At 36.1% G+C, this 27,328-nt stretch overlaps 1 protein-coding gene across 3 annotated transcripts in view; it reads left to right on the plus strand.

The window, feature by feature from the left end:
* Positions 1-27,328, plus strand: part of AKT3 (AKT serine/threonine kinase 3) — a 388,701-nt gene that overhangs the window by 42,760 nt on the left and 318,613 nt on the right. The window contains exon 2 of one of the 3 annotated variants that reach the window (XM_044002302.1): positions 17,332-17,460. The exons of the other annotated variants lie outside the window; for them this stretch is intronic. Coding sequence (XP_043858237.1) covers positions 17,432-17,460 — 29 coding nt within the window. The 5' untranslated portion in view covers positions 17,332-17,431. The remainder of the gene's footprint in view (positions 1-17,331; positions 17,461-27,328) is intronic. 3 annotated transcript variants of the gene reach the window in all.

A 27,328-nucleotide genomic window follows, 5' to 3' on the forward strand; every position in this document is an offset into this window, starting at 1 on the left:
TAGGACATAGTAAGTATTTAGTATGTTGGTTGAATTGAGCACTGAATTGAATTGAACAAGGAAAGAACTAGTTTGGTGCTATATCTTGTACAAGTTCTGTTTTTTTCTTTTTGTTTTTCCTGGAGCTACCTTAATTCCTAAGACAATCAAATTTCTAGAAATTATTATTATTGTAGGGGGAGAAAGGAATTTGCAGAAATTACTTAATGGTAATAGTTAATACTTAAATGCCACTTCATAGCTTTTTTGTTGTGAACTTTACAAACAAAAAAATTGTACATTTACATGTGGAGAGAGAGAGAGAGAGAGAGAGAGAGAATGTGTGTGTGTGTGTGTGTGTGTGTGTGTGTGTGTGTGAGTGTATGTTGTCAAACAGGGAAGAGGATTTTATGTGAAACCATGAATTTCTTTTAGGAAGAGCTTGCTATTTTAAAAAGAATTTAATAAATTCAGTGTACCATTTTCAAAGTTTTCCTGTTTGTCTGCATTCCTTCTGAACTCTTCTCCTGAACATTTTAAAATGCTTGAATGATTCTTTTTTCCCCTTTAATTCTTTTTGTTGTTGTTGTTGGCAACACTATTGCCCACTTCCATTTCCTTCCCAGATAATACCCCCTCAATGAGAAAAATAAAAGCATAATCCTTGTAATAAATAAGTTTAGTTATGCAAAACAGTCCCCCATATTGCCATATTAAAAAATGTATGTCTCATTTTATGTCTTGAGTGCATCACCCTAATCTTAGGGGTTGGGTAGCATGCTTCATTAGTGTTCCTAGAGAGTTGTTGTGGGTTACTGCATTTACCAGAGTTCTGAAGTCTTTCAAAGCCCTTTCTTTATTATATTGTTGTTACTATATAAATTGTTCTTGTGGTTTTGCTGACATGACTCTGCCATCAGTTACTACATGCTTTCCTGTTGTTGTTTGTTCTTCATTCACAAAGAGTAGCAGGACATTCAGGTGATGTCATGATTTGCCCTGAATTGGATTTAATGAGGGAGGGCTTTGCAAACTTGCCAACCTCACTCTCTCCCCCAGAGCCAGTGGCATGTTTTACATCAGGAAAACTGGAAATGGTACCAGATGTTTAAGGCAGTTGGGGTTAAGTGACTTGCCCAATGTCATACAGCTAGTAAGTGTCTCAGGTGAGGTTTGAATTCAGGTCCTCCTGACTTCAGGGCCACTGTGACACCTAGCTGCCCCACATGCTTTCCTAGTTTCCTTGCGAAACCATCCCTTTCATCATTTCTTATGGCACAATAATAATAATACTTTTTTCATATTCCATAATTTATTCAGCCATTCCTCAATTGAAAGTTCCTTTCTTTCTTCCTTCTTGCTTCACACCTTCCCTCCCTGCCATCCCTCCTTTCCTCCTTCTTGCCCTTCTTTCTGCCCTCCTCTCTTTCCCTCTCTCCCTCAGGTTTCATCAGGGATTGGTTCAGTTTCCTTTTATAATAATTATTTAGAGAAGTACTTAATAAATATTTATTAAGTTGATTTCTTATGTTCAAAGTATTTTGTCAAAACAAAAAAATGATTGATGGTTTCTATAGAAATAGTTTTATTTAGAGAAAGTACAAGGATTTAATCTCTCCAACTTCAGTTTGAATTGAAGCTATTTATTACAACTATAATTGAGAAAAAGGTGAGAGGTCAAATAAGTTGCCAGTTTGAAAATGTTATTTTAAAAAATTAATTTTTGCTTTTTAATCAAGGGAATGACATTTAAAATAATTTAATTAATTTTGAAGCTTCATGAGGTTTGTTCTGTAGGATTATTTTTTAAACATTTCAGAAATATAATAGCACATCTCTCCTAATACTGATTTTTCTCAGTCATATTGAATATTTTATTAACCTTTTTACATAATCTTTCACAGAAGGACTGTTTGGTTCATGAGACTGTATTAGAGTCTTTTGGTTAGCAAGAGGCTCCTATGGTAGAGAAGATGACTTGGTTACACTGACATTACAAAATGAGGAAGCTAAACATCAAAAAGCTTTCCATGGTTATTGGGCTCTGTGGAATAATGTATAGTTCTTTAATCTTTGGGTTTACATCCATGCTGTAGTTGAAACTCTGTAGTGCTCTCTATTCCTCAGTTACTTAGCTCAACTGGCCAAGTTCTAAATTTCTATAGGGAGCAGGGAGAGGAGAGTACTCATGTTCTATGTGCTACAAATTGTTAAAAACTTTAGTAGATTTCTCACATGTAGAATGGACAGCTGCTGTATGGCAAACTGAAGAAAAGTAATTAATGTAGATAGAATGCATCAAACTACATGGCAAAAACGTGTAATGAGGAATTACAATAGTAGAAAATAAGACAGTGATGTTTCTGCAAGAATAGTGAGGAGTGGAGTAGTTTTTGAGCAGTGTTGAGTCAAATATAAGTCTTAGAGGTCATTGAAAACAGTGGTAGGTACTGCAGATAGTACTTACGGCTGCACCTTAAGTTTCCATCTTGGCAACGTGGTAAGGATTATTGAATCAACTTCAGTCTTTTGACTGTACCATGACATACAATCAATCAATAAACATTTATTAAGTACCTACTGTGTGCTCGACAATGTGCTAAATGCTATAGGGGGTACCAAAAGAGTCAAAAGACGGTTCCTGTCCTCAGGGAGCTCACAGTCTAATAGGAGAGACAACATGCAAACACATTATATACGAAGTAAACTACATTTAAAATAAATTGGAAATAATTAACAAGGAGGGCACTAGAATTAAAAGGAGTTGGGAAAGGCTTCCTGTAGAAGATGGGAATTTTAGTTGGCACTTAAAGGAAGCCAGGGAAGTCAGTAGGTGGATTAGAGGAAGGAGAATGTTTGGGGGGAGCTTAAGGTGGGGGGGTGCAGCAGACAGCTAGAGAGAATACTCAGAGCCTAGAGATGGAATGTTTTGATAATGGAACAGCCATGAAGCCAGTGTCACTGGATTGAAGAATATGTTGTTGGGGAGTAAGGTGTAAGAAGACTTGAAAGGCAGGAAGGGGGTAGATTATGAAGGATTTGAATGCCAAACAGCATTTTTTATTTGATACCAGAGGCAATAGAAAGCCACTAGAGTTTATTGAGTCACAGGACGTGGGGAGTGGTGACATGGTCAGATTTATGCTTTTGGAAAATCACTTTGGTAGCTGAATGGAGAATGAATTGGAATGGAGAGAGATTTCAGGCTGGTAACGCCCCCCCCCCCCCAAACTCTTGCAATAATCCAGGTGTGAGGTGATGAGGGCTTTCACTAAAGTGGTGGCAGTGTCAGAGGAGAGAAGGGGCTTCATTGGAGAGATGTTGCAAAAGTTAACTCAACATTGCCTTGGCAACGGACTGAATGTGTGTGTGTGTGTGTGTAGGGGGGCGGTGCGTTGAGAATGACCCTTAGGTTATGAGCCTGAGGGACTGAGAGGATAATACTCTCTATAATAACAGAGACAGTGGGTATTAGGGAGGGCTTGAGGGAAAGAGTTCTCTTTTGGGCAGATTTGTTAGTCTCCCAAACTTAGTTTGTCCAAAATGGCTCTCCAATTTCTTTTCAACTTGTCCTTTCTCTATACTTTCCCATATTTGTTGATGTTCTTCTAGACATGTAGATTTGCATCCTTAGAGATATCCTTGACTCAATTTTCTTCCTCAACACCTAGTCATCTGCCAGATCTTGTTATAATTTCTGTCTGCTTCTCTGCACTCATGCTGTTATTTTTTATTTGCTATTTTGTTTTTTCCCAATTACATGCAAAAACAATTTTTAAATTAGTTTTTGTATTTTTAAAATTTGAGTTCCATATTCTCTCCCTCCTTCACCTGCTCCCTCATTGAGAAGGCAAGCAATTTGGTATAGGTCTTTTGGCCAGTCTTGCAAAACATTTCTGTATTAGTTGTGAAAGAAAACACAGATAAAAAACCAAACAAACAAGAAAAATAAAGTTTTAAAAAGTATGCTTTGATCTGCATTCAGACTCCATTAGTTATTTCTCTGGAGGTGGTTAGCATTTTTCATCACTATATAGTATTGCCATTACTTTGTATAATGTTCTTCTGGTTCTGCTCATTTCATTTTGCATCAATTTGTGTAAATCTTTCTAGGTTTTTCTGAAAATATCCTACTTATCATTTCTTATCACAAATACAGTAATTCTATCAGCCATTCCCCAATTGATGAGTTCAATATCCCATTATTTGCCACCATAAAAAGAGTTGCTAGAAATATTTTTGTACATATAGGTCTTTTTCCTTTTTGTTTTGTATATCTTTGGGATATAGACCTAGCAGTGATATTTTCCTTACATTTTAAAAACCTAAGGCTCTCATTTCCTTTTGCTTTGACTATAATAGTAACCACTTAAATGGTTTCCCTGTCTCCACTTTCTCCAGTTTCTCCCTTTTGAAATCCATCCTCTACAAAGCTGACGTATTGATATTCTTGATATACAAATCTAACCATGTCCCCTCACCCCACACATTGAAGTATCTTCAGTGGCTCCCTGTTGACTCTGAGATAAAATATAAAATCCTAAATCTGGCATTTAAAATCTTCTGTGGCAGAAGTGTCAGATATGTGGCCACAGAATTCTTTTTTTTTTTTGCAGGGCAATGGGGGTTAAGTGACTTGCCCAGGGTCACACAGCTAGTAAGTGTCAAGTGTCCGAGGCTGGATTTGAACTCAGGTACTCCTGTGCTTTATCCACATGGCCCACAGAGCTCTAAAGTGTACTTGAACTAGATAAAAATGTGATTGGGAAATATTTAACAAAATAAATAAAACATATTAAAACATAGATAATATTACATTTTAAAACCTAGTCAATATGCGACTCAGGGATCCCTATGTACTGATTAGTGGTCCCTGTTTCCATTTGAGATTGAGCTCTACAATATAGCTCCCATCTCTCTTTTGTGTTATTTCTTTTCATGTACTCTCCACTATAGTCAGACTGGCCCACTAGATGTTCCCTGTACGGGACATTCCATCTCCTACCTTTTTGCCTTTGTGGAAGTGGTTCCTCATGTCTACAATGAACTTTCTCTATAGCTCTCATAAGATACTTAGTTTCCTTCAAATCCCAGTCCAGGTGCTTCCTCTTACATGTTCTTTTCCTTTAGGTTCTAGCACTCTCCCCATCCTCAAATTACTTTTTACTATTTAATATATATTTTGTATTTGTATACTTGTGTTTGTGGTGTCTCCTCAATAGAATATAAACTTCTTCAAGGCAAGAGTTATTTTATTTTGTCTTTTTATCCTTAATACTTAAGCACAGTATTAAGTAATAGTAGGCACTTGGTAAATGCTTCAGTTGAATTGAATTGAAATGAAAAAATTGAGGCCCAGGGTGGGGAATATGATGAATGATATATAATTGCATACTGCCTAATTTTTCACTGATACTTAAAACAAAAAGTCTTATTAAATACTTTGAAAAGTCTTATTAAATACTTTGAAAGCAGATTATCTGGCAGCTAGGTGGCGCAGTGGATAAAGCACCAGCCCTGGATTCAGGAGTACCTGAGTTCAAATTTGGCCTCAGACACTTGACACTTACTAGCTGTGTGACCCTGGGCAAGTCACTTAACCCCCATTGCCCCGCAAAAAAAAAAAGTACACAGCAGAGAACAAAAGAAAACCAACAAGGAAGCAAAGAAAAGTGGGGCAGATTTGAAAACAGTATGTGGTATTATTATGCAAAATTTACTAATCTAGATACAATGAGATGGTTAATAATATATAAATCACCTGGATTTGATGGAGCTGCCTTATTATCCAAAAGAATCTAATGAAACCCTGGATTAATGGATCAAAATTTCCTCTACCTGAAACTAGACAATATACAAGTGGGCATTTGGGGTGTTGCATACCATTTGCCTTTCCATATGTCTGGGAGTTTATAGCTAGCACATAGACTCTCATCTCCTGGGACTTCTTTCCCCAGGATAATTGGTAGATTTTGTGGCTCTCTAATGAACACCTTCCTCTGCTGGAGCCTTCTGTTTTCCTCCCCAGTACTTGTAAAAAAAACCCAAACAAACAAAAAAAACCTGACAACTCCGTTTGAATCATATACTCTTGTCATATTGTTTGCTTTTAAGTTGAATTGTCAAACTGATTTGTATCATGCTAATGGAACTGATAACTTTCTGTGCTAATGAACCTGGAAACTTGAAATTTTATCAGTCTGAATCTGATTGATTTACTGAGAAAGACCTAAAATTTTGGATGATCGGGGTTTGTAATCAGTGAGCAAAGTTTTAAATACTTCACTCACAAAGGAATTTTGAGCTTCCTTTGGAAGGAGTATCCACATACACATGCTCACTTGCTAATGGAAGAAATAAACTGGTGCTATTTTTCCTAACTCTTCTTTGCTTTGTTCTGTGAATTTCTCACTCTGTTTTCCATAGGGGACAGTTATGAAAACATTTTTCAACATCATATAGGTTTTCTTGAAATGGAAATTTTTTGTTTTACATTCAGTCCTCTCCTATATTAACTGCTGTGTACATAGCAACATTTTTTCCCTTTTCTCATTTTGTATTTAAATTTAAAATATAAATTTTAAAAAGAAAAAAATCACTGTTAAATTTATTATTTATTTATTATTATTTATTTAAATTCATAAATAATCCAAACAAGTTGAAAATGTAACCATCAGGTCAATAATAGGCATATTCTTCCCTGGAATAAGAGAATCTTTTAACTAAAGGAGTCAGGGTTGACCAAAGCAGAGACTACCTTTTACCTTATATGGTATGAATTGAGTGTGTTGGGGAATAGTTAATTAATTTAAAGTCTAAAAAGCTACTTATTTTTATCTTGGCTCTCTTCCCTTTTGATCTTCAGGAAAAAGAAGAAAATCATGGAACATAGAAGTTGCCTATGTCTGTTAATATATGTGCACACATATATTATAGTAGTTTAAAATTGAACTACAACTTTAGGACATTCTAAATTTGGACAGTATTCTTTTATCTGGTAATTTAAATAAGGTTATTTTTATATTATAACAATAGGAATCAAAGAAATTGCTGTAACCTTAGACAAGTCACATTACCTGTCAGGGTCTCAATTTCCTTAGTTGTAAAGTACGGAGGTTATACTTGATCACCTCTAAGGTCAGTAAGTATATGATCTTCATTTGTCAAATAAAGGAGTTGAACTAAATAGTTTCTAAGGACTTTCTATTTCTAAAATTCTATGGTTCTAAGACTATTAGAGCTATAAAACTGTCCTATACTGTATTTGGAGGTATATCCACAGAACTCCATATTAGCCCTAAGGTAATTTAAAAAAAAAGTCATATTCAATTCAATAAACATTTATTAAGAGGCTACTATATGCCAGTTACTTTGCTAATAAGCTCTGGGGATACAAATTAAAAAAAAAAAAAGGCTATCCCTGCCTCAATCTAATGGGAAGACCATATACAAAAGGAAGCTAGAAAGGAGGAGGGGGACACTAGAAGGTACTCAGCTTGGGAGCATTGAAACTAAGTACAGCTTCAGATGGAGATTGGAATGATCTGAAAGTACAGTTTCTGCTCTATTAAGGAAGGCTTTGGGAAAAGTTTAGTGCTCTACTCTCCAGCCCTTCAGTCAGAAGGGATTGGAAGCTGAGGGGTGGGGTATGAAGGTATTGAATTTCCAAGGCTTGAGTTAGTCACAAGATGATGAGATTAGCAATCGTGACCTTATACTTTGAGAGACATCTTGTTCACTGTAGTTGGAGTTGAGACTAAGCAGAGCGGCAGATGGGAAGTAGAGCTTCTAATAGATTTTAACCCTATGACTAGAGAATTTAAATTTTGTAATTTATATCTACAACCAGGAACCCAGCAAAGTAATTCCTAATTTAACATCTTAACTACTCTGAAATCTTTAAAATGTTTTAAGGTTTTTCATGGTCATAGCCACCTGCTACTTCTCATTAAAGGTAAGTCACCACCTCTTCCTAGAAAACATAAGGAGTTCCTTCAAGTGATGTGATTAAAATCAAAGGGACTTTATAGTGTATCATTGTTCATTTCTATGAGACCTCAACTATTATACAACTTAGTGTTAAGGGCTAAAATTCTAGCTAGTCTGTCTAAAATATCTATGAGTGGTCGCCAATAAATTATAAGCTTTAGCAAGAGTTAGACTTTTAAGCATTTATTAAGGAGAATAAGAGTTTGGTAAAGAGAGAGAGAAAGGCCTAGATTCCTATCTATTAAAGGGAGAGCACATTTCTAGCTCCCTTCTCCGCCAGCGTCCTCAGGAAAGAAAAGAGTGAGACCGAGCGCCAGTCTCTTCCCTCCTCCTCCCACTCGTCCGCGTCACTTCCTGATGCCTGGTCTTGCCCTCAAAGACCTTCGCTTCATGGGCAGAACTCCTCTACAGTAAGTATCCAGCAGGTGGCGTTATTCCAATCGTTACATTAGTTGAAAATGAAGAAATTTAGGGGCAGCTAGGTGGTGCAGTGGATAAAGTACTGGTCCTGGATTCAGGAGGACTTGAGATCAAAACCGGCCTTAGACACTTGACACACTTACTATCTGTGTGACCCTGGGCAAGTTACTTAACTCTCATTGCCCTGCAAAAAAAAAAAAAGAAAGAAAAGAAAGAAAGAAAGAAGAAGAAATTTAAAGGTGTCAACTCAGGATTCCATCATCTTCTCCATTCTCATCTAATTGGCAATGAAGAAGTCAAGCCAAGTCAATAAGCATTTTTAAAAATACCTGCTATTTGCCAGGCATTGTGCTAAGCACCGAGGAGACAAAGAAATGCATAGATAGTCCCTGCTCTCAAGGAGCTCAACCATTTAATGGGGAAGACAACATGCAAACAAGATATATACAGAAATATATATCTGGATGCATATTTAGGTATAACTGGAGATGATCTCAGAGGGAAGATGCAGTAAGAGGGATCAGGAAAGGCTTCTTGAAGGGGCAGCTAGGTGGCATAGTGGATAGAGCACCCGCCCTGGATTCAGGAGGACCAGAGTTCAAATTTAGCCTCAGACACTTGATACTTACTAGCTGTGTGACCCTGGGCAAATCACTTAATCCTCATTGCCCATTGCCCCTGCCCCCCCCCCCCAAGGTAAATCAACAAGAGACGAAATAGAAGATTGTTAAAAAATAGAGAGCAATATAAAAGTTAAGTGAATCTTTAGCGTACCAAGAGAACACGGTTCTAGGATTTTTCTCTAGTGGTTCTAGGATTTTTCTCTAGTTAACGGTCAATTCAGCCACATACGAAGATCTTTATACTCTTGATCTTGCCATCAGCTACAGATGTACCAGTTACATCATCTGGTCACCAGTTTTACTCCATTTATGCAAATTCCACAAGTGGAACAGTTTATCTGTTTTCCTTCAAAGTTTGAATTAATTATATATATATATATTTTTTTTGGTGAGGCAATTGGGGTTAAGTGACTTGCCCAGGGTCACACAGCTAGCAAGTGTCAAGTGTCTGAGGTCGGATTTGAACTCAGGTCCTCCTGAATCCAAGGCCAGTGCTCTATCCACTGTGCCACCTAGCTGCACCCCAGTTACATTATCTGAATTCTGAAATTCCCTTATCTGATGGGTGTATTAGCACAAAACTTATTAAATTGTGGGTTGTGATTCCATATGGGGTCATGTAACTGAATGTGGAGGTCTCAAAAATTTTGGCATCAGTAAAAAGTTATGTATACCTATGTTATATACTTGTATACTTGGGGTCACATAAAAATTTCTTGGGTGATAAAGGGGTCATGAGTGGAAAAAGTTTAAGAAGTCTTGTGTTAGCATTTCCACCTCTCCCTTTACCTTCCCCTTACCAAACCCAAGTTTTTACACAATGACCTCTACTCCCTCAGCTTCTTACAGTCCAATCCTAGGTTATCACCCCTGCACTATTGATACTCTCCTCCTTTCTCCATCTAGACCCCTTAGTGAACCAGCTCATGTCTATCTTGCCTTCTTGAGTTTCTTTTTCCTTTATCCTCTGGCTAATCTTGCCCTGCCAAACCTCATTCTTGGATTACTCCCACCACTTCTGTGGACAGGAGAGTCAAGCATACTTGAGGGCCAGAAGGGCAGCTTCTCTCCAGAAGCACCACTAAGATTGAGGACTTTTTTCTCCAGTCTCCAAGAGGAATACTGGGCTAGAACTATATGTATGTTCCCCTGAAATATTTCTGGACAAAGTGCTACTACTCTGATTTCATAAGGAATGTTGCTTCCATGGTTCCTCTTCAGTGGGAGAGTAATGCTTAGCTTACACTCACTAGTTTAGCACCTTTTCATTAAATGATAGTTACACACAAGATAAATAGGGAGTAAACCCATTTATCCAACAAAATAACACAGAAATTGATGGAGGAGGCAATTATGAGTTATACACATTAGTATATAACTAAAAATGTACAACAGTGAGTGAACTCTCAGATAGGAAATGAGATAATATCTTACACAAGGAGTGAGAGCCCAGTCTCACCAGTGGGAAAGTTCTGTTTCCAAAGAGAGGAAAGCTAGAAATCAGGGATGTGTAGAGGAGCCAGCTTCCCATACACGTCTCTTTCTCCATGTCTCTGAAGAACTGCTCTGGAAAGGTCTCCCAGAAGAAGCTGTGACACCAGTTCAGTAAATGGCCTTATGCAGGTGTGCAGCAGGATACTCAGCCTTCTGTCAATTAAATTACACCTCTCTTTCACATATTTAGTAGTGGCAAAAAGCTAAGGTGATGGAGGAGGCTTAGCAGAGGAGGAGGGTTAACAGATAACCTATCAATAGTAGCTAAAAGGGGTTAACAGATAAACTGAGGCTTGGGTTCTTATTAATAGTGCCTAAAAGGGTTAACAGAGAAACTAAGGTTTGTGTTCTTACGGTAACCAAGAGGGTTTGTCCCTGTCAACCCTCACCATCAACAGAGACAGTAACTAGGGACCATAGCCGTTAACATTCCTAGATGACAGGACACCTAGAAACCACATCTTAAGTAAAGAAATATCATAAACACAGAGACCCTCTGAGATTGACAAGTTTAAGCATGTCTTTGGGAACATGCACAGAAAAGGCAAAATTTGTCCTTAAGTTCACTTTATGCCGTGTAAACCCCAAAAACACACCTCCAAGGAAAAAGGTACCTGCCTGGGGATTGGCTTAAGCCCCCAGGAATTCCGAATTAGGATAGGCCCTCCCCTGTACCTCCCTAAAGTAGAGATTAGGATAATGAGGAGATGATCAATTATTTTCTGATTATAAATATAACCATCTTTCCTTTTCTATTTGAGACACCTATCTCCTTTGGGTGCTCTCCCTGTATTCACAGTATTGCAATAAAACTTGGGAAACTGAGTCTTGTAATTCTTTGGGACACCTCACGATCAGTTTGATCACCTTAATTCCATCCCACATCACAAGCCATAGATGAAAACCTTGTTTCAGAATTTTTAATTCAACATGCTACTTTCTAATAGATTCCTGAGAACCTTTAAAATTTTGTCACTGCTAGTAGAAATTGCTCCTTTATGTTTTTGGCCAGGTCTTTCTACTCTTTCCAGACTCATGTTAAATTCCATTACCATTTCTTTACACATTTTATGTGTTTTAAAAAATTATTTGCTATTGCCGTACTTTATAAATTAATTTCTATTTATATATTAATGGCTATTACACCAGTTTTGGCAGTAAGCATTTATTATTAATTAATATTATATATCGGTAAAGTATTGACCACATGCCTCCCTAACTTCTCATGGTCTCAGGCCTTCATACCTACATTGTCCTAAGAGGAAGAGCTTGCACCAAGAGGAGCAGTCCTAGCCAAGGGATTCGGTTATGAGAAGGCAAAAAAAAGCAACTGTCCAGAGGTCAAGGGTTTTATCCTCTTGATAGAAGTGGGTCATTATACATTGATCAAAGCTATTTGGTTAGCATCATTCAATTTCATTGGTTGACATGACTTGAGGGTGGTCTAAATTAAAATGACATAAGAGACTCTGAAGGGCAAAGCCCAAGTCTGATATCTAGGTGTGGTTTAATAACATCAGTTCACTGAGCTAGACAGAAGACTCAGTCTCTATTTCTTTTGTTCCCTTGGGCTTGTCCTATACAAGAGCTGAAGTTCCTCAAGAACTGGACTTTGTGGAGTGGGGGAGGGAGAGAGAGAGGACTGAAGTTGATTTCTGGGTTCCCCCAAGAAATTCATTATTGATAATTATTTTCTCACATGTGGGATACTGTTATGATAGAATATGGGTGTAGTTGTTCTCTATTGTCACTAATGAAAAGAGAACAAAATAGAATAAGTAGGAAACCATCAGGACATCTCTTCCATTTCACATCTATTTTTCTCCAAGGTTCACCTATAGATACTCTTTGTGTGATCTATCTGTATCTCAAACCAAACTCCCTGAAATGTTATCTTCTCCTTAACGGTTATTTTTTCTTGTTATAATAATTGATAAGAGGCATAATAAGTGGCATAGCAGGTGGAGAGATAGCCTTGGTGTCAGGAAGACATGTATTCAGTCCTGTATCTGACAAATACTGAGTGTATGATCCCATGGCAGCTCTCTAAGACAGGAAGTTCCAGAGAAGATGTTGACTTGCACTGGTAGAGGGAGTTTGCTTATTAGTGAAATAAGAAGTCCATTTCTCGTCCTTATCCTTTTGTGAAGTTATATGCCTTGTAGTTTTTGTTGTCCTTTACCTAGATTTGAAAATTAGTATGTTGCCCTACACGTGTTTGGTTGTAATGGAAATTGTGTTAGTGGTTAGTTTCCGGATTCTTTAAACATCTCTCTGGTATCAGTCTAATTTCTCTAGGAAATAGTAATAACTAGAAACAATTTTGAAGTTGCTTAAACAATTTGGGTTAGAATTTCTGTGATAAATCAAACAGAGTTTCCCATCTTTATGCTGTCTTGTATTTTGGTGTTTGCATTTACCTTTTTTATTTTAAGCAGCCAACAGTTTAATTGTACATTTTTTTCCCTGAGACATCTGACTCAGAAATGACTGCTGTATCTATATCTGTAACTGGTCAACTTTCTCTGTTGAGAACTAGGCAGTTTCATTGTTTGAAAATTAAAAACCAGAACCGTTTGACTTATTCATTACTGTCTTGAATAAAGTACTAAATTAATAATACAGAGAAGTGAATCTTAGTAATTTGTAATTCTTTAGCCTTTTTCATTTCTTGATTCTGAATGCCTAATTTCCAATATAGTTTTTGCATCATGCCCATCTTACATTTTCATTGAAGTCACTAAGTATTGAAATATACCATGACTTGGTTTGTGGCGTCTTGTTAGATTTTTTGTAGAATTTCCTTTGCAACAAATGTTGGTCAAATAGGTATAGCTGTCTTCCTAAGGTTTATTCGCTTATGTTACTACAAGCATGCCTTATTTTATTGTGCTTTGCTTTATTGTGCTTCGCAAATACTGTGGGTTTTTTTGAAGGTTTATGGTAACCCAATGTTGAGCAAACCTTTTAAATTAAAAAAAAAAAGCTCAGCTGATAGCATTTTTTAGCAATAAAATATTTAAAAAATTAAGGTATGTACATTTTCCCCCACAATATTATTGCTCACACTTAATAGACTACAGTATAGTATAAACATAACTTCTAAATGCATTAGGAAACCAAAAAAATTCATGGGACTCCATTTATTGCAATATTTGCTTTCTTGTGGTGGTATGAAACTGAACCTACATTGTTTGAGGTTTGCCTCTACTCCTGTTACTGCTAAACTGACCCACCTTAGGTACTTTACATTTTGCAAAATGCTTTACATATTACTTCATGTAATCCTCATAACTTGTAAAGTAGGTGCCATCATTATCCTCATTTTATAGATAAGGAACCTGAAGCTGAGAGGTTGCCTGGGGTCACACAGCTGGTTAGTGTCTCAGGTGGGATTTGAACTCAGGTCTTCCTGACTCTAAATCCACTACTTTATCACACCCGATTATGAACCCTTCAAAACGACTAAATGACATATGAAATATCGTTTCTTAGTACAACTGAATACGTGATGAAATAAATTCCTTCAGTAAAATCCTAGAACTATTCTTCCATTTAGATTAAATTTCTTTTATGTCTTGGTTTCATTTATGGGGGATACTGGTAATATGAATGTGATTCTTTTTCATCTTGTAGTATGTGAACTTGTAGACTGTTGGACAAAAATCTCAAATTATTTGTAGCATACAAATTATATGCATGCTTGCCTCTTGTTAATTATTATTAATAATGATGAGTACAGTTAAGCACTCTTTGCCATCCTATTCCTCTAGGATTGGAGGGAGCTCTACAGAACTGTAGGCTACTTTGTATTTTTGTCTGTTTCAGGAGTTAATGGGATTAAATAAAAATTAATTACCTGGTAGCCAGCCTCCTAGTAGTAGCTAGCATCTTAAATGTGCATATTATAAGAATCAATGAAATCTAAATTTTTAAAAAACGTAATAATAATTTTCCCTTGCTATTTTATTAAATAATTAGAAGTCTTGGGTATGTAATAATCAACATTTATTCACAACCTGTCAGTGATATTGTTCACAGATTGTCTGAAATATTGAAATAGTTTAACACACTTCTAAGAAAAAGTACAAAGTACAAAGCATCTGTTCCACTGAGTTGGAAAGTATACTGAAATTGATTACATTGTTTGTGGATAGTTTCATTGTCTTTAATATGCTAATGAGACTCAATCCTTTCTAAATTGTGAGCTCCAATAAAATAGTATCCTAGGTTAGTGTGTGTGACTTTTAAATATGGGAAAAAAATCCACATATGCACGTTTGATCATTAAGTATAGTGTTCTGAGTCATTTTGATCTGAACAAGAGGTTGTTAAATATGTAAAAAAAAAATATCCACATTAAAAAAACAACAACAACCCACCATATTATACTTCTGCATTGTGATTCTTTCTGGGACAGAAAGGTTAGGAGTGAAATGGTCTATAATGGTGAAGCACTAAGGAAAACAGATTTTACCTTAAAAATTGATTCGATTTATATTTGTGTAACCATTATAAACTCTGGGGGCCTTTATCCAGTCTCTCTGGCCATTTGGGTTTCCACACTAAGCCTACTTTTTTTTCTCAGGATATTACTAAGGGTTTGGTGATATTTTCCCAAGCTAATGGCTTGAGCCCCCTTTTTGGTATGCTCTCCTAAAATATCAATTGGAGTCATAGTTCAACCTTTTCCTATGTATTGATTGTCTAATTGATTAACACTTCAGTATCATTTAAACAATTAGCTTTTGTGTTTTTTTGTGTTGTTTTTTTTTTTTTTATAGTGAGGCAATTGGGGTTAAGCGACTTGCCCAGGGTCACACAGCTAGTAAGTGTTAAGTGTCTGAGGCTGGATTTGAACTCAGGTCCTCCTGACTCCAGGGCTGGTGCTCTATCCATTGTGCCACCTAGCCGACCCTACCAATTAGCTTTTTACAAAGAGATACTTTGCTAAGAAGATATAGGAAGAACAGAATCTCCCAAACCAAAAGCTTTCTCACTTATACCAAACTCATTGCTGGGGAGAATGGACTCAAACTCATAGAGATTGCTACAAAGCATTTGCACCATTCCCCCTCCCCCCACTTTACTTACTATCCTGCATAGTCAATGCATCAAGTTGCTCTTTTGCTTATAGAAATCAGCATATTAGTGACAATCCACTTCAGGTTTGGGTCAAGTAGGTTTCTTGGGGCTGTGCTTCTTACCGGGCTCAGCTGCTCACTTACTCTGGCATAGACTCTGGTTCTTGGATCCTTGGTGTTCTCTTTACCTTTCAAAGCTCACAGGGTTGCAGCCTTGTCTGTTCCAACTCCACAGCTTCTTCACCCGAGGCAGGAAAGAAGAGACAAATAGGGATTTCATAATAATAATAATAACAATAAATAACAACAATGACAACTGACAGTCATAAAGTAATGATAATATCAGCTAGCTTTGGTATTGCACTTAAAACTTTGCAAACCTCCTTACATATATTATCTCATTTGATTCCAGTCATTCTGTGAGGTTCTGTATGAGGAAACTGAGGCTGAGAGATTACTTGACTTGTCCAGTGTCACACAGAGTAAGTGCCTAAGGCAGATTTTGAACTCAGATCTTCCTGACTCCCAAGCCCAACACTATCCCCTGTGCCATGCAGTTCCCTCAGTAGGTAATTTTCTGCTAAGGGCTTCATATTTACTTGCATGGGAGATTAATCCTCTGGTGCTCACCCCATCTGAAGGCTTACAGCAGTTATTACCTCCCCACTCTTGAGTATGTTTAGGTGGTAAAGAGCACAGTTAAATAACTAGTTCCTTTTGTGTGCTTGCTTACTTCTTGGCTTAGAATCCAATTGTAAAGCTTTTTTTCACCATAGAATAAAGGGACTGGAAATAATCTTAGAATACCTATAGATACTCCACAGCCCACAGGGGGATTAACATGCTGGATATGCTCCTGAGGACTTGGTTTATTATTAAGGGTCAGGCCTTATTACACATGTATTGAAGCTGATTTTGAAACTTTGTTGAATCTTGTGTGTTCCTCCCTCAGTAGCATGAATGCCAGGATCTTAGTATGACCTTGTCCTCTCTGTTTCTTTTTCATGTCTGTCCACATAGACTCTGTAGATTGTAATAGGGACAAAGATCTTTTACCTTGGTGACTGTTTTCCCGCTCTTGCTCCTAGTGCCTCCTTGAAGTTTCTAAAAAGCTTTTAGGTAATCTGCTTGATGCTAGCTAGCAAAGACACGAAAGGAGTTAGAAGTGCATATGAAAAGTGGTTGGTGTATTTATCCATATTTCAAAAATTTGGACTGTATGAGGGGAGTGGTACAGGGCCTGCACTGTGTAATGGAGAAATGAAAGGAATTTTCTTACCTTGACTGGGCTAGAAGTGAATTAGTAGGAAAGGTCTTGACAGCTCCCCGAGGGCCTTTCTGTGTCGTTGTGTGTGTAATTGATTATGGGACTAACAAAAGAGATAAAATATGTTTATTAGCTCCTAAGCATGATGGCTACTGAAATTTCACAAAATATGGGCCCAGTCATCCTCCCTTCTCCCTGCTTCTCTCCCAGGGAAGAAGCCCCAGCAGCAGAGGAACATTCCAGTAGATGGCAGCAACAATTCAGGACAGAAACATAGAGACAGTGTGAAGCTTGAGCTGATGGTGGTTGCTGAGGCAGGGCAAGATGGGATGACTGAAGCAGTGTTAAGGCAATTATAGGGAAGGAATTCCAGGAATAAAGCCCAGGAACAGTAAAGATCATGGGATTGTACATTTATACCTGGAATTGAACTTAGAAGCCATCTAGTATAGTCTGTCCTCCCTTCCTTCCTCAGATGTGGACTGCAGCATGGAAATGGAAAGTGACTAAGTCAGGCATGTCACTGTCCGGAAGGTTGTTCAGTGCAGACACCAAAATAGAAGGATTCACTATTGATGCCGAGATCCATCAGATGCAGCTTTAGGTGGGTGCTCTTATGCTGATTGTTTCAAGATTTAAAACACCGAAGAGCCTCTGAATGAGATTCACAATAACTCAAATTCAACCCAACTATCCACAACTGAAAAACTAAGTGGATGAAGAATACTCATTATTTGGATTGTGCCAAATGCAGTTAGATGGCCTATCTATGAACACATATATTTTGAGTAATCAGCCTTGTTCAGGATTGACTAGGAAGAACAGATCAGAAAATTTCTGGTCTTAAAGACTAAGAATTTCCAGACCAAGTACTTTGTGATACCATCTTACATATTGTTTACAGTTTCTTTAAAATAATAATATCTTCTTGTTCTGTTTAACAAAATCAGGAAACTTTTCCTGATCCCCATAGATGTTAGGGCTTTCTTCTTCCTTAAATTATGTCAGATTTATTTATCTGCTTAAACATTTTGAGTACAGGGACTGGTTTATTTGTTGTTGTTTTTTTCTGATCTCTATATGCCCAATTACCTAGCACAATTCATTGAACAAAATAGGTGCTTGTCAGATGCCTGTTGAATTGAATCATAGCTTTGTCCCAGGATGATTTGTTAAGATAGGCTGGTCCTTTAGCACTTTGACAGAATGTTCTAACTTTTCTGTTTATTTTGATTTATTAAATTAAATGTTTGCATATGTTTCTATACTCTTTGGAGAATTTTAATGTTATTTTCATTGTTTACTTATACATTTGTTATCTATTTAAAATATATTGTGTTTTTAATATTTGATTTATTTTTCATTATGGGCTCCCAAACTCTACTAAAGATATATCACATCTTTACTTGTTTTGCATAAGCAGTTAAATAATGGTAATGCAGAGTACAATTGAAATAGACTTTAGATTTCATTTACTTGAACCTCCTTAATTTTACAGATAAGGTAATTGAGGTCCAGAGATGTGAAATGGTTTGCACAGGGTCATTCATAAAATAAGGAAAAGAGTTGGTGCTTGCCGCCACATTTTCTCATTCAAAGTCCAGTATTCTTTTTCTGCATGACATTAATTTTTTTTTTTTAAACAAGCCCATCTTCGTGGATTGTGGATTTTGAGTTGAAAGGAACATTAGAAGTCATATAATCCCAGCTTCTTCTTTGTACAGATGAGGAAACTGAGGCCTAGTGAGATTAAATGATTGCCCAAGGTTACACAGTGAGTGGCATTTGAACTCAGGTTTTATAATTCCAAGTTCTACTGTTATTTTTGTTACCTCAGATATATTCTGTTTTATAGATATTTAACCAGATTTTGATTGAACAGTTCAGTAATGCTTTTAAAGTAATTTGTATTTTATTGGTCTAATTTCATCTACAGACATTTGAAAAATAATAACATATTTTCATGTTATATTTTTCATTCTACAGAAGGTGTTTGGTAATTCATTATATAGTAACTTAAGATTGTTGGAGCTGTTTTACAACTTTAAAAGATTAGAAATATGATTGGAGTGATTAAAGTTTCAAACCAATTAGACTATATTTAATTCATTTTTAAATGTCAGTATAGGGGGCAGCTAGGTGGCACAATGGATAAAGCACCAGCCCTGGATTCAGGAGGACCTGAGTTCAAATCCAGCCTCAGACACTTGACACTTACTAGCTGTGTGACCCTGGGCAAGTCACTTAACCCTCATTGCCCTGCAAAGAAAGAAAAAGAAAAAGAAAACAGAAAAAGAAAAAGAAAAAAAAAAGTCAGTGCAAGAAATGCAAAAAAAAATACACTTTTATAGGTATATTATGGGAAAAGACGTCATGTCTCTTACAGCTTTGTTAGACATTTTAAAGTAATCAGATCTATGTGAAGATTAGTTTCAAAGCATTTTTTTTCCTGTTAGGAACAAATGAAGCATTGGTAATAGCTTCGTGTCCATAATGGCATTGATGGCATTTAATAGATGATTGTTGGATTTAATTTAATATAGAAGCTATTAACACAGCATCAGTTATTCATGCTACATATTTTGAAGCTAAAAAGATTAAAATAATGCTTGGATTCATATGAATTCATGGAACCTTTGCAATAATACTGCGGTCTACAGGGGATGATCTGGTCATTTCTGTTATAGGAATCCCAGACTTTGTGATGATTTTTTTTATCTCCACTTGAAGTTTTTATGATCAGTGAAGGATTTTATGTGTAGATAGTGTGAGGAGGAGGAAGAGGAGGAAAATAGGAGAGTAGCTGATAGTTTTGGGGGGAGAAGAGATATTGCTGACATGCTTCATTTCTGTGCCTCACTGACATTTCAGCTGCTAAGATGTATGACACAAAGCTACCATTGCTGCTTTATGGTACTCTTTCTTTCTTCCTTGCTATTTATTTCCCTTGGGTCTAAAGTAGAAATGACAAGCTCCTGGTTTGTGGTGAATACCATTAGGTGTCAGGAAGAAGGCAAACTCAGATTAAAAATATAACACAAATTTATTTTGATGAATTGGTGATCCCTCAATTTGATTATTCCCTTCAGTCATGAAGATCATAATCCAGAGTGGGAAGTCAATTGGTGAGATTAAGTCCAGAGAGTAAGTTTTAATAGAAGGGATGAAAAAATACACCTCTCTCCATCCTTTGATACTCTTTGGAGAATTTTAATGTTATTTTCATTGTTTACTTATACATTTGTTATCTATTTAAAATATATTGTGTTTTTAATATTTGATTTATTTTTCATTATGGGCTCCCAAACTCTACTAAAGATATATCACATCTTTACTTGTTTTGCATAAGCAGTTAAATAATGGTAATGCAGAGTACAATTGAAATAGACTTTAGATTTCATTTACTTGAACCTCCTTAATTTTACAGATAAGGTAATTGAGGTCCAGAGATGTGAAATGGTTTGCACAGGGTCATTCATAAAATAAGGAAAAGAGTTGGTGCTTGCCGCCACATTTTCTCATTCAAAGTCCAGTATTCTTTTTCTGCATGACATTAAATGTGTCCCCCTTCCCTTCTCTATGGAGAAGATGGGGGTGGGCGGGGATGTTTAAAGGATTCTTTTAGAATCCTGATGTCATGAATGGTCAGAGAAATTGTCAGTTGAGACAAAAGGTGGCCTATAAATAGTTCTGTTATGATTTGAAGATGTTTCAAATCACATTAAGGGAAAAAAGAGAAAAGATAAACTTGTTAAGCCATAAATTGAGTTGTACAAGTTGAACTGTATGCAAGCATGGAAGGAAAAGAGGGAGTAGGTATCACCTGAACTTCAGTTTCATGTAAACTGGTTGGACGAGGACAGAACATGCACAGTATGTTACAGAAATCATTCAACGAAACAGGAATATATAAAGGAACAGGAAGAGGTAATATAATGGAATAAAAAGACATTGAATAAGTGCCTACCATGTGCCAGGCACTATTCTAAACACTTTACAAATATCTTACTCAAACTCCACAACAACCCCTGGGAAGTAGGTGCTATTTTTACCCCAATTTTACAGTTGAAGAAACTAAAGAAGATGGAGGTTAAATGACTTGCTAAGGGTCATATAGACCCAATCCTCTATCTGCTGTACCACCTAGTTTATATTCACTAGGGGGATATAAGAAGGGAGGGTAGATTTAGGAAAGGATTATTCTCTCTCTCTCTCTCTCTCTTTTTTTTTTTTTTTTTGGGCAGGGCAGTGAGGGTTAAGTGGCTTGCCCAGGGTCACACAGCTAGTAAGTGCCAAATGTCTGAGACTAGATTTGAACTCAGGTATTCCTGAATCCAGGGCAGATGCTTTATCGACTGGGACACCTATCTGCTTAGGATTATTCTCTTTTTGGGGGACGGGACGGGGCAATTGGGGTTAAGTGACTTGCCTAGGGTCACACAGCTAGTAAGTGTCAAGTGTCTGAGTCTGGATTTGAATTGGGTACTCCTGAATCCAAGACTGGTGCTTTATCCTCTGCATCACCTAGCTGCCCCAGGAAAGGAGTATTCTTAAGCAAAACAAATATAAAGCTTGGAAAAGGTATAGCAAAGAGAAAGGTGGGGAACAAAAAGAGGGAGGGGTAATAGTTTGAAACAAATAGGGAGAGAATAGTATAGAGAAGAAAATGTAGAAGAAAATAGAAACCAGTCAAAAAGCGTTTGAGCCTACTGTCTTTTAGACACTGAACTAAGTGCTAAGGATCCTAAAAGAGGAAAAGACAGTTTGTGCCCTGCCATAGTCTAATGGGGGAAGCAATAAGCAAACGAATATGCACAGATAAGCTAAATACAGGATTAATTAGAAATAATTAATAGAGGGAAAGGAATAGAATTAAGAGGGATTGGGAAAGGTTTCTTACAGGAAGGGGAACCAATGTAGTAGAAATGAGGGAGATCATTCTAGGTATGGGGGAGAGCCAGAGAAAATGCGTGGAGCCAAGAAATGGAGTTTCTTGTTCATGGAACAAGAAGTACGTGGTGGAGAGTGAGATGTAAGAAGACTGGAAAAGTAGGAGTGGGAGGGGGGGCTTTTTTTGAAGGGCAAAAAGAGGATTAGAATAGGCTTAATGAAAGGATTAGAATAGAAGGAAGGGAAATAAACAGCTATCATAACTGGAAGTGAATGGAATGAACTCACCAATAAAACAGAAGAGGTTAGAAAATATATTAGAAAGCAAAATTCACCAGTATTTTGCTTACAAGAAACACTTAAAACAGAAAGATTCATACAGGAGCAAAATATTATGACTCAAAATATTATGAACACAAAAAAGAAGGGCAGCAATTATTTTTTAAAAGGTAACATAAAAATAGACATATAAATTGCAAAAGTAGGAAACTCCTTTTTCCTGAAAGGTAACAGACAATAAGTTGATTTTAATAATTGACATGTATACATCCAGTTGAATAGCTTCTAAGTACTTAAAGATAAATAATAAATAAATAAATAACAAGGAGAGTTAGAAAACAAAACTAAAAAATGGAGGATCTCAATTTATTCCTATCAGCTCTAGATAAATCAGAGACCAAAAATTAATAAGAATGGAGTTAAGGATCTACGTAGACATTTTGAAAATTATATATGACAGAACTTTGGTTATTACTGAATGGAAATAGAAAGGAATATACAGTAACTCGGTTGTGCATGGCACCTTTGCAAACATCAATGATGGTTTAGGACATTAAAAACTTAAACAAATGCAAAAAACCACACATATATGTAATTTGTTGATTACAATGCAATAAAATTTATGAAATAGAGGGTTGCCACTGAAAAAATATTAAAATTCAACAAAATATTAATTTAATCCTAAAGAATTTGTAGTCAAAGAAAACCACAAAAGTGACAGATAAGTTTATTTTGTTTTGTTTTTGTTTGTTTTTTGCAGAGCAATAAGGGTTAAGTGACTTGCCCAGGCTCACACAGCTCTAGTAAGTGTCAAGTGTCTGAGGCTGGATTTGAACTCGGGTACTCCTGAATCCAGGGCTGGTGCTTTACCATCTAGCTGCCCCGACAGATAAGTTTATTAAAGATAATGACAGTGAGATGATGTTCCATAATTTTTGAGATGTGACCAAAGCAGCTCTTATATGAAATACCTATTTCTAGATACATTTATTAACAAAATATATGAATGAACAGAACAATGGATTGGGGGTATAATTAAAAATACAAGAAAAACAGTACATTAATAAAAGTCTCAATTAAACACCTTAATAAAAATCCTGAAAACTAAAGAAATTAATCAATTTGAATACACACTATTGAATGAATAAAACCAGGGTTTTTTTGAAAAATAAAGCTGAATCATTAATTAAGAAGAAAGCAGAAAACCAAATTACCAGTATTAAAAATGAAAAAGAAGAATTCACAACAAATGAATTAAAGGATATTGTTGGAAACCATTTTCTCTATCTCTGTGCCAACAATAGTAAGAACTTTACATATTTATGAAAATATAAAATATTCTAATTAACAAGAGAAAACTTAATATATAAAAAACCAATACTCCATATTGTTAGAATTAGAGAAATTAAATTAAAGCAATTCTGAGATTCCACCTCATACCCATCAGAGTGGTAAAGATGACAAAATAGAAAATGATAATTGTTGGAGGGGATGTAGAGAAATGGACACATTGATATATTGTTGGAGGACCTGTGAATGAGTATAACTATTCTGGAAAGCAATTTTGAAATTACAAACACAAAGTTATTAAACAGTGCATGCCTTTGACTCAAATATAACTGGCACGCTTATAACCAAAAAGAGATAAAAGAAAGAAGAAAATGTCCTTTAACAATAAAATATTCGTAGCAGCTCTTTTTTTTCCCCCCCTTTTGGTGTGACAAAAAATGAATCTGGGGCAGCTAGGTGGCACAGTGGATAGAGCACCAGCCCTGGATTCAGGAGGACCTGAGTTTAAATCCGACCTCAGACACTTGATGCTTAACTAGCTGTGTGACCCTAGGCAAGTCATTTAACCCCAACTGCCTCACCAAAAAGAAAAAAAAATAGAATCTAAGAGGATACCCATCAATTGAGGAATAGTTGAATAAGTTGTGGGATATAAATGTGATACTCGTGTGTAGGAAATTATTTTTGTTGTTGCAAAATGAATTGTAAGAGATGATTTAAAAATATATGGCAAGCAAATAGCTGATGGACTCCAGTGTAAATTGAAGCATATTACCTTTTTATTTTTCTTTTGGACATGGCCAGTGCAGAAATTTATTTTGCCAGCACTACACGTATTTGTAATAGATTTTGTTTTTCTTACCTTCACAATGGGCGGGGGAGGGGGGAGGGGAGGAGAGAAGGAAGGGAGAAAATTTGGAACTGAAAATAAAGAAAATGGAATAAAAATTTTTTAAAGATATCTTAAAGTACTTGTTTGAAATAATGCTGAGTGAAGTAAGCAGAACCAGAATAATTTATAAAATAATAATAACTTTGAAAGATGTAAGAGAACTGTGATCAATGAAATGACTTCATGATTCCAAAAGATCCATGAAGAAACATGCTATCCATTCCATAGAGGTGATAGGTTTAAGGTACAGAATGAGACATATATAGTGCTATAAGAATTTTGTTTTTCTTTTTTTTCCCCCAGTGGGAGAGAGGGCTAGAAAATAGATTTCCTTTTTTTTTTTTTAAATTTTTTGTAGGACAATGAGGGTTAAGTGACTTGCCCAGGGTCACACAGCTAGTAAGTGTCAAGTGTCTGAGGCCGGATTTGAACTCAGGTACTCCTGAATCCAGGGCTGGTGCTTTATCCACTGTACCACCTAGCTGCCCCCTCTTATTTTCAGATGAGGTCAGTTTATTATCGATTTTTACTTAATTCTTTGTTACAAAAGATCTCTAATGAAGTAGACATAACTTGTAAATTTTTGTATTGTAAAACCCAAAATTTTTAAGAGATTATATCTGGGTAGCTAGGTGGCACAGTGGATGGAGTACTGGCCCTGGATTCAGGAGGACCTGCGTTCAAATTTGGCCTCAGAAACTTGACACTTACTAGCTGTGTGACCCTGGGCAAGTCACTTAGCCCTTAATGCCCTGGGGGTGGGGGGAAGAGGTTATATCTGAGCCAGACCTTGAAAGAGGATTTAAGCAAAGATAAAGAAGACCATATTAGAAATGGAGTATGGTATTTATAAATCCATAGAAGTAGGAGAGAAGACAAAGAGATTAGGGAACAGAAAATTTTATAACAATATAGTTTGTGAAGGAAAGTACTATGGAATAAATCTATAAAGGTGGCTTCAAGTTAGATTGCATGACGGCAAAAGTTTGTATTTTATTTGATAGGTGATGTGGAACCCCAAAGAAACTGTGTTTTTGATTTTTGATAGTGATATAATTCTGACTTGGGTATTAGAAACATTGCTTCGGGAGCATGGATTTGAAAGGGGAAAGACTGAGGCAGAGAGAGTAATTAGGAGATTTTTATAAAGTTCAGATCATAAATCATGATAATAAAGGGACTTATGGAAGAGTGTGGATTTATAATTCATAGGCCTTGGCAAATAACTAAATGAATGAGAAATCTGACTTTATATGCAATATTCTACACCAGGATAATGCCACCTCTGCAAAAGAAGCAGGGGAGGTCTCTTCCTGTATTTTTTTTTTTTTTGGTGAGGTCAAGTTTCTTCATTATACTTTCACAGCATTCACTTTTGATTGTTTTGTGGTTATTGGTTCCTTCCATTGATATTTTGGCTATTGTTTACATTGTTATCCTGGAATGACTTTGTTTTTGTGTCATTGCAGTTGCATATGACTTATGTGATCTAATTTGGGGTTTTCTTGGCAAAGATACTGGAGTAGTTTGCCATTTTCTTCTCCAGCTCATTTTATAGATGAGGAAACCAAGGCAAACAGGGTTAAGTGACTTGCTCAGCATCACACAGCTAGTAAATGTCTGAGGCCAGATTTGAACTCAGGAAGATGAGTCTCCCTGGCTCCAGACCCAGCCCTCTATCCCCTGTACCATTTAGCTACTTTATTGTACTTCTGTATCAGCTTATCTAAGTCTTTCCAGACTTCTCAATATTCATCATGTTTGTCAACATTTACTTTAAGATAGCTATCATTTCTAGTAATGTATCAAATAGTAGTAGTGATAATAGGTATCCTTACTTTACCTTATTGTAAATGCCTCTACTTTATTTCCTTTACATGTAATGATGGTCCTTGGTTTTAGTCAGATACTACTTATATTAAGGAGAAGTCCATTTAATCTTATGTTTTCTTGTAGTTTTTAAGAAGAGCTGGTGCTGTAGCTTGACAAAAGCATCTATTGATATAGTCATGATTTTTGTTGTTTTGGTTAAATATGATCATCTATATATTTTTTTTCCAATATTGAACCAACCTTTTATTTCTTGTATAAATTTAACCTGGTCATACGTAGTGCATAATCTTGTAATATCTTCCTGCAGCCTCTTTGCTAGTACTTTATTAAAATTTTTTTTGGTCAGTGTTCAAATCTCAAAATATGTTATAAAAGTCAGCCATGATTATTATTCTTATTATCAAGAGCAACAAGATATGCATCTATTTTTGATTTGCAAAGAGTCTGTAATATTTTTATTATGTGTGGTGCCAAAATGTTGATGTCATTTTTGCAGGAACACATTTTTTAACTTTTAATGAAACTGAATGGTAGAGTAGTCTGTAAAATCTGCCTTTGATTATTCATACTAGTGGAGAGAAAATCATTTCCAGATGAATTCTGTTCTTTGTCATGTGCTTTACTAATTACATTTCAGTATAGGTATGATTAGTGTTCTGGGGTTATATATCTAACTAAATACTTAAACTACTGTGGGAGGAATGTGTGGCTGTGGAAACTGCAATATTTGGAGTTTAATGGACATAATTTTATATTTAACTTCTCTGGGCCTTTGTTTTCTCATCTGTAAAATGTGGGGATTAGACTAGATGACCTTGAGGGTCCTTTCAAGTTTCAAATATTTGATCCTATGATCTGATCCTTTAAGAATCTGAGAGGCGACTTTTCCAGTAAAGAGTCTTGTCTTTTACTCTTCCAGGAATTCACTCCACGTGGATTAGACCAAACTTCTGTCTGATATAAAATTTGCTCCCTTCCAGTTTGTCTCTGGAAAGCAAAAAAGGAGATGCTTTATAGGTTTCAAAGGGATTCTCCATATGATTTTCTTTTAATTGGCTATAAATAGATTTGTTTTATATGTTTTAAGGAATGGAAACAATGCTAAGTAGCTCTTTAAAGATAACTTATGTGTGTAATAACACTTGTGTGTAATAACACTTATGTAGTTTTCTTTTTTACTTCCCATAAGCTTTGTAATATGAAACTCATAATTTTTTTAGAAAATAATTGAATAGATTTATTTTTAATCTGTTTAAATCTGTCCTAATCCAGCATTTATAATAAAGAA

Source organism: Dromiciops gliroides, chromosome 4 (assembly GCF_019393635.1).
Source record: "Dromiciops gliroides isolate mDroGli1 chromosome 4, mDroGli1.pri, whole genome shotgun sequence".
Classification (NCBI taxonomy): Eukaryota; Metazoa; Chordata; class Mammalia; order Microbiotheria; family Microbiotheriidae; genus Dromiciops; species Dromiciops gliroides.